Source organism: Eretmochelys imbricata, chromosome 6 (assembly GCF_965152235.1).
Source record: "Eretmochelys imbricata isolate rEreImb1 chromosome 6, rEreImb1.hap1, whole genome shotgun sequence".
Taxonomy (NCBI): Eukaryota; Metazoa; Chordata; order Testudines; family Cheloniidae; genus Eretmochelys; species Eretmochelys imbricata.
The window spans coordinates 37,515,769-37,530,627 of NC_135577.1; the positions used below are offsets into that span (position 1 = coordinate 37,515,769).

Sequence of the window (14,859 nt, forward strand, 5' to 3'; positions counted from 1 at the left end):
TCCCAAAATGGTAACTGTACATTGTGAAATCTGCTTGTTCCTGCTGTAAGGCTATTCATTTTCCCTCCATTGCAGTGATTTCCCATACCTTGTTTCTCCATTCCACTAATGCTCGAGTAACCTGTCCTCTTCCAAAATGTGATGAATGGGTCCTTCGCTGAATCAATGTCCTGCTTTGGACTATAACCTAACAGAATCACCATGGGTTACCTTAAATGTTACTATATTCCTTCAAAATTCTATTATTGAAGAATGTTCCCACCATATGCGCAGAAAGGTCCTTATTTCTACATCCTCTCCAGCATTTGGCTTTAAAAAAAACAAACAGCACAAAAAGGTAATCATAGGTTTTTTTAAAAATCCATACTGTCATTTAAATATTTCCCAGAAACTTGGAGCTCTTTTGCACTGACCTCCTCAGCAGTTCCTATTTGAAAAGGCTTCTCTGAGTAGGAGAATGGAGAGAAGAAATGTGCCAATGTATTGTGGCAGAAATGTCTAAAGACCACTAAATACAAGTTTAAAAATAAGGGCACTGGGCATGCAATGGTATCAATTAAGCAATGTCTGCCTAAAGGCCAAATTTTCAAAAGCATTGCCTTTTCTTCACAGTTGTAAGCTGTCCGCATTTTTAATGATCCACACTTTATGGGGGATGAAAGTGTTTAGTGCAATGACAAATCAAAGTGTGAGAGTGAGGGAAGGTAGTGGTGGGGCGGCAGCGGCGGAAAATGCCTGCATTTTGCACCCATTATTAAATTGCGAGCAAAAACTGGACAGTTAACAGTGCAAGCAATTAGACTCAGTGTAATCAATTCTCACAATTTTATCTTGAGACTCATTCTTAAAGTCCCATCTGCTGGAATCAGGCATTTGCATGAGAACATCAGCTTTCGTTTTTTTTAAAAGTAAGTTTCTATCCCTCATTATTGCAGAGAAAAAGCTTGAAAATGTGAAGGAAGTGTATGCTAAATACTCGCAAACCAAGAGGCAAGTAAAAATAATCCAAATATTTATTGTTTAAAAAACAACTATAAGCTAGTCATGATTTTTTTGGGCATGACTCATGGTTTTTGAATGTTTAAGGTTAGCAATACTGCAGATTTGTATCTGCAGTTTATTTGGGGGAGGGCTATGGGCACAAAATGTGAGTGCATGTATTCTCTAAGACGACCTCCATGACTCTAGAATTCAATTCTTCCCAGAGTTTGGATGTGTTATAGACATGGTGCTGTGAGAGACTGCATAACACATATTCTAAATTAAGATATTTACAGTAACTTTTTGTGTACATATAGACTTACAGCATCAAGCATTTATGGTGTTGCATAAGTAACAGTAACCCCAATATTTCCTTTGTCAAAATATATAGTTAAAAAATTGCAAGAAAATGTAACATACGAAGTGTTAGACAACTTAACTGTAGTTATGACTATCCTCACCCAAATAAGAAAATTCCAAAATATGAGCTGGAAGAAAGAAAATTTGGTTATTCTGATAAAACAAATTATCTGAAAACAATTTTGAAAATTTAAGACACTACCACCACTTATGTTCCCCTTATATATGCCATATGGTGACTCTAAAAAGCTTCTTCTCTGAGAGAGACTTAATTGGGGGAAGGAATCATTAACATAAGGGAAACAATGTATCTTTGCAGTTTTCAGCTTTGGGGCTTTAAATATATATTACACTACGAATAGTTCTAATAAAGCCAGCAACTTTAAACAAATGTCTAGCAAGCTCTGTACTAGGAAGAGCAAATGAAAGAAGTTCAAGTCTATGGTGTGAACTTGCTGGAGAAAATCTAGTAGTTGTTCCAAGAAATACTCCACACTGACACGTGTCCTTATTAGCAGGAATGCTGCATGATTTACAATCTGGCTGTTGTTAGAGAGCTTATTCCTTCACTCTCCCACTTCCCTGGTCCTTCTCGCATGAACAGAGAGCAACAATACCCAAAGTCTGAAGGTGCAAACAATTTGATGTTTATTGGGGTAAACTTCCAGCAAGCTTAAATCCAAGTTCCTTTTTCCTTATTTTCGAATCCCAACTTACTTCCTATTTGCCCCTAATTTATATAGTAATATTCTTAGCTATACCTTAACCAATCATTCTACTGAAATTTAACTAACCAATCCTAACATATTGTAACATGATTAGCTAACCAATTATATCCCACCACCTTAATTAGTTTACACCCAGCAAAATTAATTATACAGCAGACAGAAACAATCACAGAACCAGAGACCATGCCAATAAACAATAGCAAAGTGGGAACTATAATGACAAAACAATACAGAAGTGAGGATTTCACAACTACATCTATAAAGACATAAGGGTTTCTCAGCTGTGTCTATTGATAAGTGAGTTCTTACCAGACAGAAAACTATCAACCTAAATTTCCTTTTACATCTTCTAGGCTCTTCCCTTTCTCTGAAGGTAATAGATCGGATCACCTTCCTAACAGCCCCATATTGACTAGTTTGGAATGTGAGGATGTGACCGTACGCTTCCCAGCTTATGGCTGGCTCTGCTGCTTAGCCAAAGGCATTGGCCTAAGAACAGGGTCTCAGACTGTCACAGTGAGAGAAGGCCCTTACACAGATTCTTTCTTGTATACCTCTATTATTAGCTAAATGATAAACATATACCTACATTCTTAGAGTATAGACCTTTACAGACAGACCTGAATATCTATATCCTAACAGCTGTCATTCTACTTTGATACACAGCTTGCCAGAAAGTTAGATTACAAAATTAGTTTCATTCCCAAGTACTATACTGCACATAAGAGATACACATTAACCTCTTCACTGCTACAAGTACATAACTGTGTTCCTCATTTAAAAAAAACAAATCTACCTCGTTCCTAGATAATACAGTGTTTAGAGCCTTAAATCAGTGGGGTTGGATCTGGCCCTAATCTCTAGTCAGATACTACTCAGCATTAGAATATTATGCCTTTTTTGTTTACCAGCAGACAAGCAGTAGTCACTTGAGATCTGCAAGTGAGTGGGTTAGCACAAAGGGCCCATAAACATAAGCCCTTCCAAGAATTCCCATGTTCCTTGCACCCACACTCAGTTTCTCCCTCTGCCAACTTTCAATCACTGTAGGCACTTTCCTTCTCTTTCCCTCAGTTACTTCTTTCTAGTCTCCTCCTTACCTTAGTGATGTCAGGCCTTGGGTCTTCTCTGCTGCCTTGAGCCCTTCAATGTTATCTTCAGCCTCATTTCATTAACCCCCATTACAATTTTCACCCTGACTTATTTCCTCATACAATTTTCAGCATCATTGCTCTCCCAGCTCTAAGGTATTCAGGCTTGTTTTCCCTCCATCCCCTCAGCCATAACACCACTGTAGCGAGGTGGTCCCCCAGCTCCAGCTCAGAAAGGGTTAAAAGCCAGCCCTTGGAGAGGGCTGGGCTAAGAGCCAATAAGAAGGCTAGGAAGGCAGCCACAGCTGGGGCCACACCCAATGAGGAGACAGCTGGCCCTATAAAAGGGCTGTGAACCAGCAGTTGAGCATCTGTCTCTCTCTGGACCTGGCTGCCTGGGAGAAAAGGGTACTTGAGACAGAGCAGTGCTGGGGAAAGGGAGGAGGAGTTGGGAAGGTCCATCCCGGCAACTCCCAAGCTGCAGGCCTTGACAGAGGCCTATGCAGGTACAGGAGTTGGGAGGAACAGCCTGGGGTTAGGCGAAGGCAGTAGGTCCAAACCCCCTTTGCCAATGATGAGTGGCCATTACAAACTGCAGTCTACCCCAGTGAGCGGGGGCAAGATGATGACTGGCAGTAGCCACTGAGGCAAGGTGGATGTAGAGGGTTGGGGGTTCTCCAGGGAGGGGAGAGCCAGAGTATGGAGGTACTGTTTGGGCAGAACCCCAAGGTAAAGGGACACTGGGATCTGGGAGGGATAGGGGGCCAGCGGCAGGCGAACCACTGGCCTGCAGAGGGTGCTCTGGGCTTGAAATCGAGCTAATTCCCAGGATCACCAGCAGGAGTTGCTGCGCCGGTGAGTCTGACTTCGCTACAACCACCACCAAGAAGCCTGGCGTACCCTCACTGCTGCTCCTTCAAGCCAGTGCTTTACAGTGCTGCAGGACTGCAAATTGGGCTGTGCAAGTATGGCGCTTTGTTATATCTCCCTTAGCAGTACATCAAGAACCAGTGGGGTGATCTTCCAGTGTGGAATGGAGGATAGACTTATAAGCCAGAGACCCAAGGAAGCGTTGGTTTGCCTGCAAGCAGCTGTAGCACTGACTAAAAAAAGGGTTCTCCCCACAAAAGATGGCAGCCCTCAAAAAAGGAACTAGTTACTGACAGCAAAGCAGTAGCAGTGCACTGTTGTTCCAGTCCACACTGCCCCATGCCTCAATGTGTCCCTGGTGTTTGTCTCTAGGGTTTAAACTGATTCCAGTTCTGAGGGTGAGCTATGCAATGTAAACATCCCCTCCTAGGGACTGGACTGAGACAACCAAATCATTTTGGCTAGAACACCAAAGAGCTGCCAGGCAAAAGTTATTTTTCAATCATACCAACACAGACCAGACTAACCGTTCTAAACTACAAATAGAAGATACTTTATACAGTTATCAGTGTCCTGGATAAATTGTAAATATTCATGCAAGAAAGTTATTAATATTTCAATAATTAATATTTTACTTTGCTAGCAGCAAGACTTCTCAATTAAACATACATGGCTATCGAGAAATCCCCTTCCATTTCCATTTTAATAAAGTTGGTGGAGAAATTTTCATGCTGATGCTAACAGAACAAGTTTAATTAGAGTTCAGTAATAGGATAAAGGGCAGTAAACCACAAAGGAGTATTATTCCTCCACACAGGCTCCCTGAGCAGGATTGAACTAGCAGCTTGTTCCAAGAAAGAACCACAATAAACGTGAATGATGTGGTACCAGAAGGCGGCAGGAAGGGGGAGAAGAGACAAATCGCAACAATATCAGAAGCCAGAAAGCTGTCATGTAACCTAAGCACAGTAAGTGGAAGATTTACGAAAAGTAAGGTAAATTTTTAGCTCTGCAACCATTTCAGTGTTTGACTATCATTAGCATTCTTTGATTACCTGACAAAGTACTTCTCTGATCTAAAACTTCAAATTCTCAAGGTAAAATTTTGGAACTGTGTGATAAATTACTTAACTTGTACCACGGACTGTCTCACCTGCACTCTAGCCATTAAATCCTATAGGATTCCTATGGTAGTAAAAATAAACATGTGATTGAAGGAACGAGTCCTGATTGCGCTCTACCAGGTTTATTCTTTGTGTTTCACCCCACTGACTAGCTTCAAACAGCCACCTTTTTAAAAAATAAAGCCACAAAATTATTTCTCCACAAAATACAGAAATTCCATTTTCCCAATCTTTGGTATTACACTAGCTTGAAGCGCAGAATGAGCAATAGCCTGGAGAAAAGCCTGGAGTTTTGTTTTGTTTTGTTTGGATTTTATATTAACTATTAAACCTCTATTTATGGGGCATTTCTGAAAAAGTGATATTTAGAAGAGATTTGAACGAGAGACATGAAAAGTAGAAAATGAATATAAAAAGTACCAATAACTTTTTCTGAAGATGTTTTCTGTAAAATACAAGACACAGACAGAACACCTATGCAGCAGAGTGGCACTAAGGAAATATTAGCTCTCATTGGAATGATCTGCATAATCAGGATGTGGTGATAGCCCCATCCCAGCTCATGCCAACAAAACCTTTATACCCACCACTATGCCTACCCACAAAATCAGAATAATTCTTCCACATTATGCTACAATTCAAACCTTGTGGTGTTAGGTACCAGAAGATACTGGGAGTTTATACTGGAGTTCAGGCGGTGGACTCCAATTTAGTTTCCTTAGTCATTGGCCTGCCTGATAGTGCTGCTCGGCTGAATGACATCAGGCAGCAGCCAAAGAACACAGTGAAGAAACCACCTACTCTGATGTTCTCTGTACCCCACAGATGGCTGAATTTCAGCTCTGAAGAATGTATGTGTCATTCTTTTGGGCAGTACTTAATTTGCTATAAGAGGTGCTGGGGCTCAAGCAATTTTTTTTTTTACATTCATAACTGATGCAGCAAGCCCAGCAGTGCCATAGTTATGAACTGCCAAGGCTCACCCCTGGCAAGCCCTGGCACAAATTAAGTACTGCTTTTGTGCTTTCTCAGGCAAAACTCCCATAAGACTTCAGTATGAGTTTTGCATAAATGAAGATAGCAAGTTAGTTTCTAAGGTTCTCTGGGATCCTTCAATAAGAAAAACTATACCAAAAAAAAAAAAAAAAAGTCAGCCTGACACTGGCAATTCCTGGTAGTTAAAAGGGGTTTTAAAATATTATTTTGTGTAAAGCTAAGTGGTTTGTTTTTAATATTTAACAGTTATGCTGGGCTGAGCTCTAAACTGTACTGGTTTATTCTAGATGATAAAGCCAATGTTTTTGTTTCATTTTTAAAAGAAAAAAAGGAAGTCTTCACTCACATGATTCCTCTTGCTTTCTCCATCTTTTATAGATGTAATAACGGTCTCAGAATAGATTGCTGATCCAGTTTTGTTATCTGTAACCTAATATGGCAAAACAGGAACAATAAATTAGATGAATATGAATGCCATTTTAGTCCTCTGTTACTGTTTAGTCCAGTATTACTCTAATGTTAATTCTATTTATTTTTCATTTCCTGCACTGCAATAGTGACTGCAGCTGGTAAAATTGGATAATGAATCCCACTATTCTTTTTTGAAACGTCTTAGTAAAGAAGCTAATCAATCAAGCCTCGAGCAGTGATCACTTTTACATTCCACATTATGTATCATGTCTGTATTCCATATTTTCCAGGCATTACTATGCAATGTGAAAAGACACACTACAGCAATGAAACAAAACAAAGCATTTTGCCACATTAACCATTTTCCTCTTCCCCACTTAACTGCTAATTATACAAGCAAATCATATACAGTACAAGAAGTTTATGAATTCAACTCTACATTCTCTAAAATTTTTCAACATGTGACACGCTCTTTTACTCTGCAAGGCCAGTATACAGAAAAGGTAAATCGTTATATGTATTGTTTCTTACCTTGTCAATTTCCTGGTGGGTATGAATGGTTTTATTACCAATTTTGGTGTCTGTGTTGGATTCATTATGGTAGCTGGGAGGTAAGTTTTCAAAGTCAACTTCTGATGGGTTTTTTGCCCCTTCTTCCTCAGCCTCCATCTAACAAATGCAAGAAACTACTGAGCAATACATTTGTAACCTTAAGCAAAAACAATAAAATAGAGCAAGCAACACTTTTTGTCCTACTCTAAACAGTGTCACATTTATTAGTATTGATTTCTGTTGTATGAAAATGCTTCCTGAGCTATCTCAAAAATGAGCATGCCAGCTTTTTTAATGCAACAGAGAATGCCATGTCATGATACTGGAGCACCAAACTCTTCAGCTATAGACTATTTAGAGTATGAGAACAAGTCAGCCTTTCTATGGACTTGAGCATCAGGAGGATAAGTGGGTGCTGCAAAACTTCTTAACCACTGTTAAGGAAAAGTTAGCATATGTGACTCCATTTTGGTTTGGGGCCCACCATTGTCTAAAAGCAAGCACATCATGCACCAGGAGGAGTGTTCCTTAGATACTGCATTCCTGTGAAAACCCTCCCCCTTGTTTCCAGCCTGTCTCAACTCCTGGTTTCTATTCTTTGTCTGTTCCTAACTCCCTGTCTCCTGGCCTTGATGTGAGTCTCCCATCCTGATAAGAAAGGCTACTGGTGCATTGCTTTAGGACCATGTTGTGTAGTTGAAGTAATGGTTTAGCACGGGGAATGTACCTAGCAGGGATAGGTGGTAGATAAGGGAATGATTTGTCTATTGGCTAAGGTTTCTGATGCACAAGGGCAACATGCTTTGCTAAAAGGTATATAATATCTGTATAACCTGCATTCGGGGTCCCCTCCTGATTAGCAGGGGGGCACCACGCTCGAACATAATAAACTTAGTCTCTTTGGGAACTCTGCAGTTGTGGACTTGGTTCGTGTGCCTCAGCCTAGACTCGAACTGTGCGCGTGACTTATTGGGTATAATTCGCAGCAGTTCCTGTGCATGACCTATCGGGTATAATTCGTAACACCACCATGGGCTGAAACCCTGAATTAACATTTAATCATCAGCTGGCCTATCTACTTTTTCTTGATAAACACTACTCTTGAGATAGATTCTCACACCTGAGGAAGAGCAGGAAAAGGTTCTGTAAGGGCAAAGACCCTCATCCAAAGCCACTGAAGTCAAGCAAAGGACTTTCATTGGCTTTGGATCAGGATCTGCATGCTTAATCTCGCATTCCTTAACAGGCAAAATTCCCATTGTATTGGAGTGCAACCACAGCCTTAATTCTGCCCCATGAATTCCCAGTGCTCTGATCACAGTGGGAAGGAGATGAGATCGCTCTTTGAATTAAAGAAGAGTAAAAAAAGGAACGGAATTTTAAAGTGCATAAAACTAGGAAAGGAATCTTTGTGAACAAGAGAAACTCCTGAGAACATTAACATTAATTGAGTTCCAAATAAACTAGTTATTTACTTGAGACCTCTGTATTTGATCTAAAATACTGTAAAGTTCACCAGGTTGAATTTTTCCTAGGGGCACATCTCCCACTGGTGATGGGTTTTCTTTTGAGTGTCTGTCTTTTTTCTAACCATTTTTTCTGTGGCCATTTTTAAAAGCGTGTAATATTTACAATACCTGAGTTCTCTGTACCCATCCTTATGTTAATATAAAATTAATAAGGATGTGGCTAGATTCAGCATAGTTGGACCATAGCTAATCTTAAGCACTGACAAACCACATTTGGCATTGTACAATAAAGACATGGTCTCTACGCACTTCGTCGGATGTAAGCCCCAATGGAGTATTCACCCATGAAAGCTTATACTCCAATACATCTGATAATCTATAAGGTGCCAAAATCTTTGCCGCTTTTACAGATCCAGACTAACACGGCTATCCCTCTGATACAATCTAAATTGAACACACAATAGAGGACATATGCATAATACACCAGTTGTGCAGATGAAGATCAAAAGTTCAGATGTAGTGATTTTAATTAAATATTTTTAAAGATTTGTTTCTCAGGTGGCTTATCACAGAAAGGCTTCTTGGAATAACTGATTTTTGAGAAGGGATTTAAAGAGAAAAGGGTTGGTTTGTGGCACAGTACAAAAAGGAAGATTTGTAAGGGGCAGCATAGAAAAGGGCTCCTAGCAGAGAATGGAGAGGAATGCAGAGGATGTTTTTTTGTGAACTAGGACTCACAGGTTCAGTTTCTGGCTTAGTGATCTTTCCTTTCCATTGTTAGTCTCTAAGGTGCCACAAGTACTCCTTTTCTTTTTCCTTTCCTGTGTGACCTTGGGCAATTCACTTAGTCTCTTTGCATCTCAGTGCCCCAGCTGTAAAATGACAGTAACATGCTCTTTCTCCCACTCTGTCTAGTTTATTTACACTATAAGCACTTCAAGTCAGGGCCTCCCTCTTACTATATGTTGGTACAGTTCCTAGCAAAATAGGGGACTGATCTCACTTGAAGTCCCGAGGTGCTACTCTAATACAAACAGATAGAAGGAAGGCCTGTGTTAGTGAAGGGTGCTAGGAGGGAATGATAGCAAAGATAAGCAGAAGTGAGGTCATGTACACAGCTGGAAGGGAGGGTGAGAAATGTGAATAGGAGCAGAACATCCAAATGGAGGAAAAGGAAGATTGTTTCTGCAGCAGCGGCAGCATTTTGGCTCTCTGTTTATATGATGTGCTCATCACCACAGTATCTGAATGGCTTCCCTCCCCCACAATACTTCATATTGTGGATAGGCTGGAGGAAAGTGAGGCAAGAGAATGGAAAGGAGATGACTAAAGCATGAACAAGGGTTATGGTCGAAGGAGAGGTGAAGAACATTAAGAGATTATATAGAGGAAAAAATGGAAGGAAAAAATGTTGAGCAGGGAGAGCGTGTATAGGATAGAGGTAGAGCACAGAGTGAAAGGTGTGAAAATTCTGCTGCACGGCATCAATTTTATCCTTGAAGAAATTAGTGGGATCCTGCTCTGATTGAAAGGAGAGAGACAGGGGTATCAGGAGACAGATATAGATAAGAGTCGGAAAGGCTGAAGGTGCTGGAGTTGATCTAAAGCAGGGGTGGCCAACCTAAGCCTGAGAAGGAGCCAGAATTTACCAATGTACATTGCCAAAGAGCCACAGTAATATGTCAGTAGCCCTCCATCAGCTCCCCACCCCAGTGCCTCCTGTCGACAATCAGCACCTCCCCCTCCCTGCACCTCCTGATCAGCTGTTTCATGGTGTGCGGGGGGGGAGCGAGGGCATTGCAGGCTCGGGGGGGGGGAGGGCTTGGAGTGGGGGCAGAATTTGGGGCAGAGCAGGGGGTTGTGCAGTGAGAACCCCCCGGGAACATTGGAAAGTTGGTGCCTATAGCTCCAGCCCCGGAGGCGGTGCCTACTATACAAGGAGCCGCATATTAACTTCTGAAGAGTAGCATGTGGCTCCGGAGCCACAGGTTGGCCACCCCTGATCTAAACGGGTGCTGTTTTGCCAGGAAAATGGTCATACTCAAGGAGGTAAGAACAAATGTGCAGAAAAGGCAGGCTGCATGGTGCCTGGATTTCAGGCACTCCGTAGCATGGAAACAGGAGCAGAGGAAGCAGATATAAAGGGTAAGTAGAGCTGAGGATCAAAAGAGTAGAGCAAGTTCAGTGAGAAGGAGGCACCCGATAGCTGCAGAAAAGTCCAATATTAATAGACAAATCACAAATGTAACGTTTTAAGATCTTAGTTATCTGGCTATTTTGGACTTCTTTTAAAAAGTCCAATCCAAAATCTTTGACCATGAGTACTTAAAATAATTGAGAACGGTGTATGCTAAACTTCTTTGAAAATCTGGCATGTTTGTTTGTGGCTAAATCTTGAATTCGGTGCCTAAAGATTTAAAATGTGGGCCCTCATTCACAAAATAATTTAATGACCTAACAAAGTTCATCTAGTTGTAGAATATCATAAGCCATTTGAAATTTTCTCCTCCTGTTACAACATAGAGTTGTGTTTTAAAAAAACTGCTCACAGACCGAGAATGTTTCAGTCAAGAACAAAATTTTATAGTGCTATTAACCACTGAAAACAACAACTACTAATGGAAATTCTGACACATTCTTAAGGATAGTTGTGCCTGAAGCATCGGATAAGGCTGTTTTCCACAGAATAAGAATTTGCACATCATAAAAGATTTTTAGGTGGATTTTAATGGATCTGGATGCAGACTGCAAAGGTATAATGTAATAAATGAGTAAACCAAGTCTGTATTCCATTTTAGGGCTCATTCTGTTCTATTGCAGTAGAAAAGTGTGAGTTTACTCATACATCAAGAATAGACTAGGCCCACAGATCCCTTATTTCCATCTGTAAAAAGACAGATTTGGAGGAATCTGCTCCAAAGTTACTAGATTTTTTCAGCAGTATCTTTAAGCCTCTGAGAGAGCTTTCGGGGCAAATGCCTGCAGGGGAAACCCTGTGACAAAAGAGTGCTGATAAGAAACCAAAACAGAGCTACAGAGAGAGGCAGTCTGGGGCCACAAGGCCTCCCCACAGCTGACCCTGTGCCTCTGGAGAACAGCCTGTGGGAATCTGTTGGGCTTCGGAGAGAAGCTGCATGCCAGTGGAAAAATATGGAGTGAACTATGAGGAAACAGGAGCACCTGAGCACAAGTTACTTGAACTTTTAGTTCGTTGTGTGTGACTGAAAGTGCAACTAAGATAGACTCTATTTTCTCTGCCATTCAGGGAAACTGACAGCTTGATGCAGCTGAAACATCTGCAATATTAAGAAATTTCCACACAGACATATGATGCAACCATCTAAACAAAAAATACACCGCATTCCATTTCTCCATCAGTACCATGTCAACATTCTATAATGAAAATGCTGACAGTCTTGTATTAAACATTTAGGGATTTGAAGTTAGGCAGTAAAATTCACTATGGGCTGACTGAAGGGTCTCAGCTCAACAGTTAATACAGTCCTTTAAAAATATATACTTTTTGCTATTTTAAAAATGGTAAATTCTGCCCTCACATTTTGTCCACTGCTCTCAGTAACTTCATCCGAAGTTGCCTACAGATTGCCAAGGTTAGAATTTGGCCCTAAGAAATGCTGGGGGAAAGAGGGAGTTAACTGGACAGTTTTAAGGTTTCAAAACTTCTTTAAAATAATTCATTTTGGATCCAAATTTAGGCCGTTCCTAAAAGTTGCTGAGTGGCTTAAACTGCAATTGTCTTAGTAATAGGAAATAAGCATTTGTAATCAGTTAAAAAAAAATACCCAGAAGAGGGAAGTTTAAAAGAAAAATACCTTGTTTTCTGCACAGTCAATTCTCTATTGGTATAAGCCAGCAACAACTTACTAGCCCCCTGGAGCAAAAGGAGGGATGGGGGGGGAGGGGGGGGGGATGGCTCTGAAATATAAGTGAAATAGTCCATGTCTCCAGTGGCTACTCAGTACAATAACTAAAGGCACAACTGAGCCCCAAGAGTTATTTAAAATGCCTTATTTTGTTACAGTGGGGAGATACAGGCAAAACTCTCACTGAGACTTGAGTGACACTTCCGTCCACAGAAGTGTAGAATCAAGACCCAAACACTCAACTTTAAGTGCCTGATGCAGCAAGTGAATGAGCATTTCACAGGAAAGAACGCGCTGAATCTCTCACCTTAAATGGGATTCAGGGAGATTGACGAGTAACATTTTTGAGGGCAATCAAAAACCTTTTGGAATTTTTAACAAAAACAGAGCAAGATAAATCTAAGGGCCTAATGCAAACCCACTATTGCACCACATGCACAGGACTGAAAGGCTTTCCAGCGGAAGAGATGCCTCCAGGGTTTTGAGGGATGCTGAAGCAAGAAAACACCCATCAGTCTTTTAGATATATTAGTTTTGGATTCTGCTGCTTTTACCTTTGATGGGCATTAGGAGGATTCTCAGATACTGGCAGAGGCTCTGACCCCAGGCTGAAGAAATAAATTAGCGTTCCCACAGAGTTAATGATCTACTGCTCCATGGGAAACTCCCTCTTCAAATACAGGAGACGAGAAGGCACCAAAGGGTGGGGAGCTATTTCCAACAGCACCAAAGGGCCACACCAACACACACACGCGCTATACAGACGCCGCATAGCCACACGCCCCACTCGCCTCCCCAGCCCTACAGGCGAACACACAAACATCCTGCACAGCCCCCTCCCTCCCCCCCACACCTACCCACCCACACCTTAGGCCGAAGAACTATCCCAGCCACCGGGGGTAAGCCCCAGGCGGGATGGGATCTGGGAGAGGTGTGAGTGAGTGAGACGTGTGTGTGTGTGTGTGTGTGTGGTGGGGAGCGGGGGTGTCTCACCTCCTTGACGGCGTTCCGCAGCTTGTACTGCGTGTCCTCCATCAGCTCCTCCACCTCGCGGAACATTTCGTTCAGACTGGCCTCCTCCCGAGGGAAGCTCGGCTCCGGCTCCCCGGGCGGCAGCTCGGCTCCCCCATCCGCCGCCGGAGCTGCGCAAGCCGCCCCCAGCAGCAAGGGCAGGACCAGGAGCAGCAGCATCCTCCGGCTGCCCTGCGCGGCCGCCTGGGAAGGAAGGGAGACAAAAGCGCCCCGCGCTGAGCCGGCCGCAGCGGGCCCGAGGAGAGCCCGGCAGCCGGCCCGGCCCTGCCGCTGGGTCCCCGTCGCTACCCTCTGCGGCCCCCGGCTCCCGTGCCTGCCCCCCACCGCCCTCTCCCAACGCAGAAGCGCCCCCCTGACCTGTGTCCGCCGCCGCCTCCCTAGCAGCCCTGCCTGCGCCCTGGGTCCCGCCCTGGCGAGCCGGGGCCAGGCAGCGAGATGCGAGCGGAGCTGCAAGCTGGGACGCCTCGGGCCGGCAGCGCTGCTCTGCTCCGCGCCCCAGAGACTCGTTGCTGCAGCCGCCGCCTCCTCGGTTGCTATTGGCTGCAGCAGCCGGAGAAAGCCAGGGGTGAGTGCGGGGTGTGGGAGGGACCAGGTGCCTGCCTGCTCTGGGAGCAGAGTGCGGGGGGTGGGGGCTCGGTGCCAGCCTCCTGACCGGGCCTGGCGAGCTCCCCAGCTCGTTCAGTGTGAACGGGGGGGCGGGGGAACACGGCCGGGAGGCTGCCCAGGCTTTGCGCAGCCCAGTCCCTCATAGGCAGCTTGCCTGAAGCTCCTGCAGGACCGCGTTTAGTGTGAGTGAGGGACAGCCGCACCACAGACCCCTCGTGAGAGGAGAGGTTGGCTGCAGACACCCGAGGAGCGCTTAAATGTGCAAACTCCATCCTACTCCATGCAGTTAGGGTGACCAGATGTCCCGATTTTATAGGGACAGTCCCGATATTTGGGGCTTTTTCTTATATAGGTGCCAATTACCCCCCACCCCCGTCCCGATTTTTCACACTTGCTATCTGGTCACCCTACAAGCAGTGGCCCTTTGCATCAAAATGGAGCATATTATATTAGGGCCTATGATATCCATTGACCACACCCTGTCTTTAAAGTTTAGAGTAGAGAGCCATCACAGCTCCCACCCTGCAATGCACTAAATTATTACTCTCTGCTTACCATTGGCAATGTGTGTGGAGCTGTACAGGAGAGAAAATTCAAGCCAATCCCAGCCCTAAACAGTTAACTCCTGCTTAGCTTTACACACCCTGACTTCAGTGCTTACAGTTAAGCACGTGTGTAAGTCTTTGCAAGTTTGAGGCCTAAAAAACAGGATGTGCTGGGAGACCCAGAGGAAAGAATCATTTAAAGGATTATCA

General features: G+C 43.3%; 1 protein-coding gene across 1 annotated transcript in view; it reads right to left on the minus strand.

Annotated features, from left to right (window-relative positions):
• DKK3 (dickkopf Wnt signaling pathway inhibitor 3) overlaps nucleotides 1–13,975 on the minus strand; it is a 44,953-nt gene extending 30,978 nt beyond the window's left edge. The window contains exons 1-4 of the mRNA XM_077820105.1: nucleotides 13,856–13,975; nucleotides 13,460–13,681; nucleotides 7,093–7,230; nucleotides 6,497–6,580 (exon numbers count right to left, since the gene is read on the minus strand). Of these exons, the coding sequence (XP_077676231.1) occupies nucleotides 6,497–6,580; nucleotides 7,093–7,230; nucleotides 13,460–13,657 (420 nt within the window). The 5' untranslated portion in view covers nucleotides 13,658–13,681; nucleotides 13,856–13,975. The remainder of the gene's footprint in view (nucleotides 1–6,496; nucleotides 6,581–7,092; nucleotides 7,231–13,459; nucleotides 13,682–13,855) is intronic.
• Nucleotides 13,976–14,859: the final 884 nt, after the last annotated feature.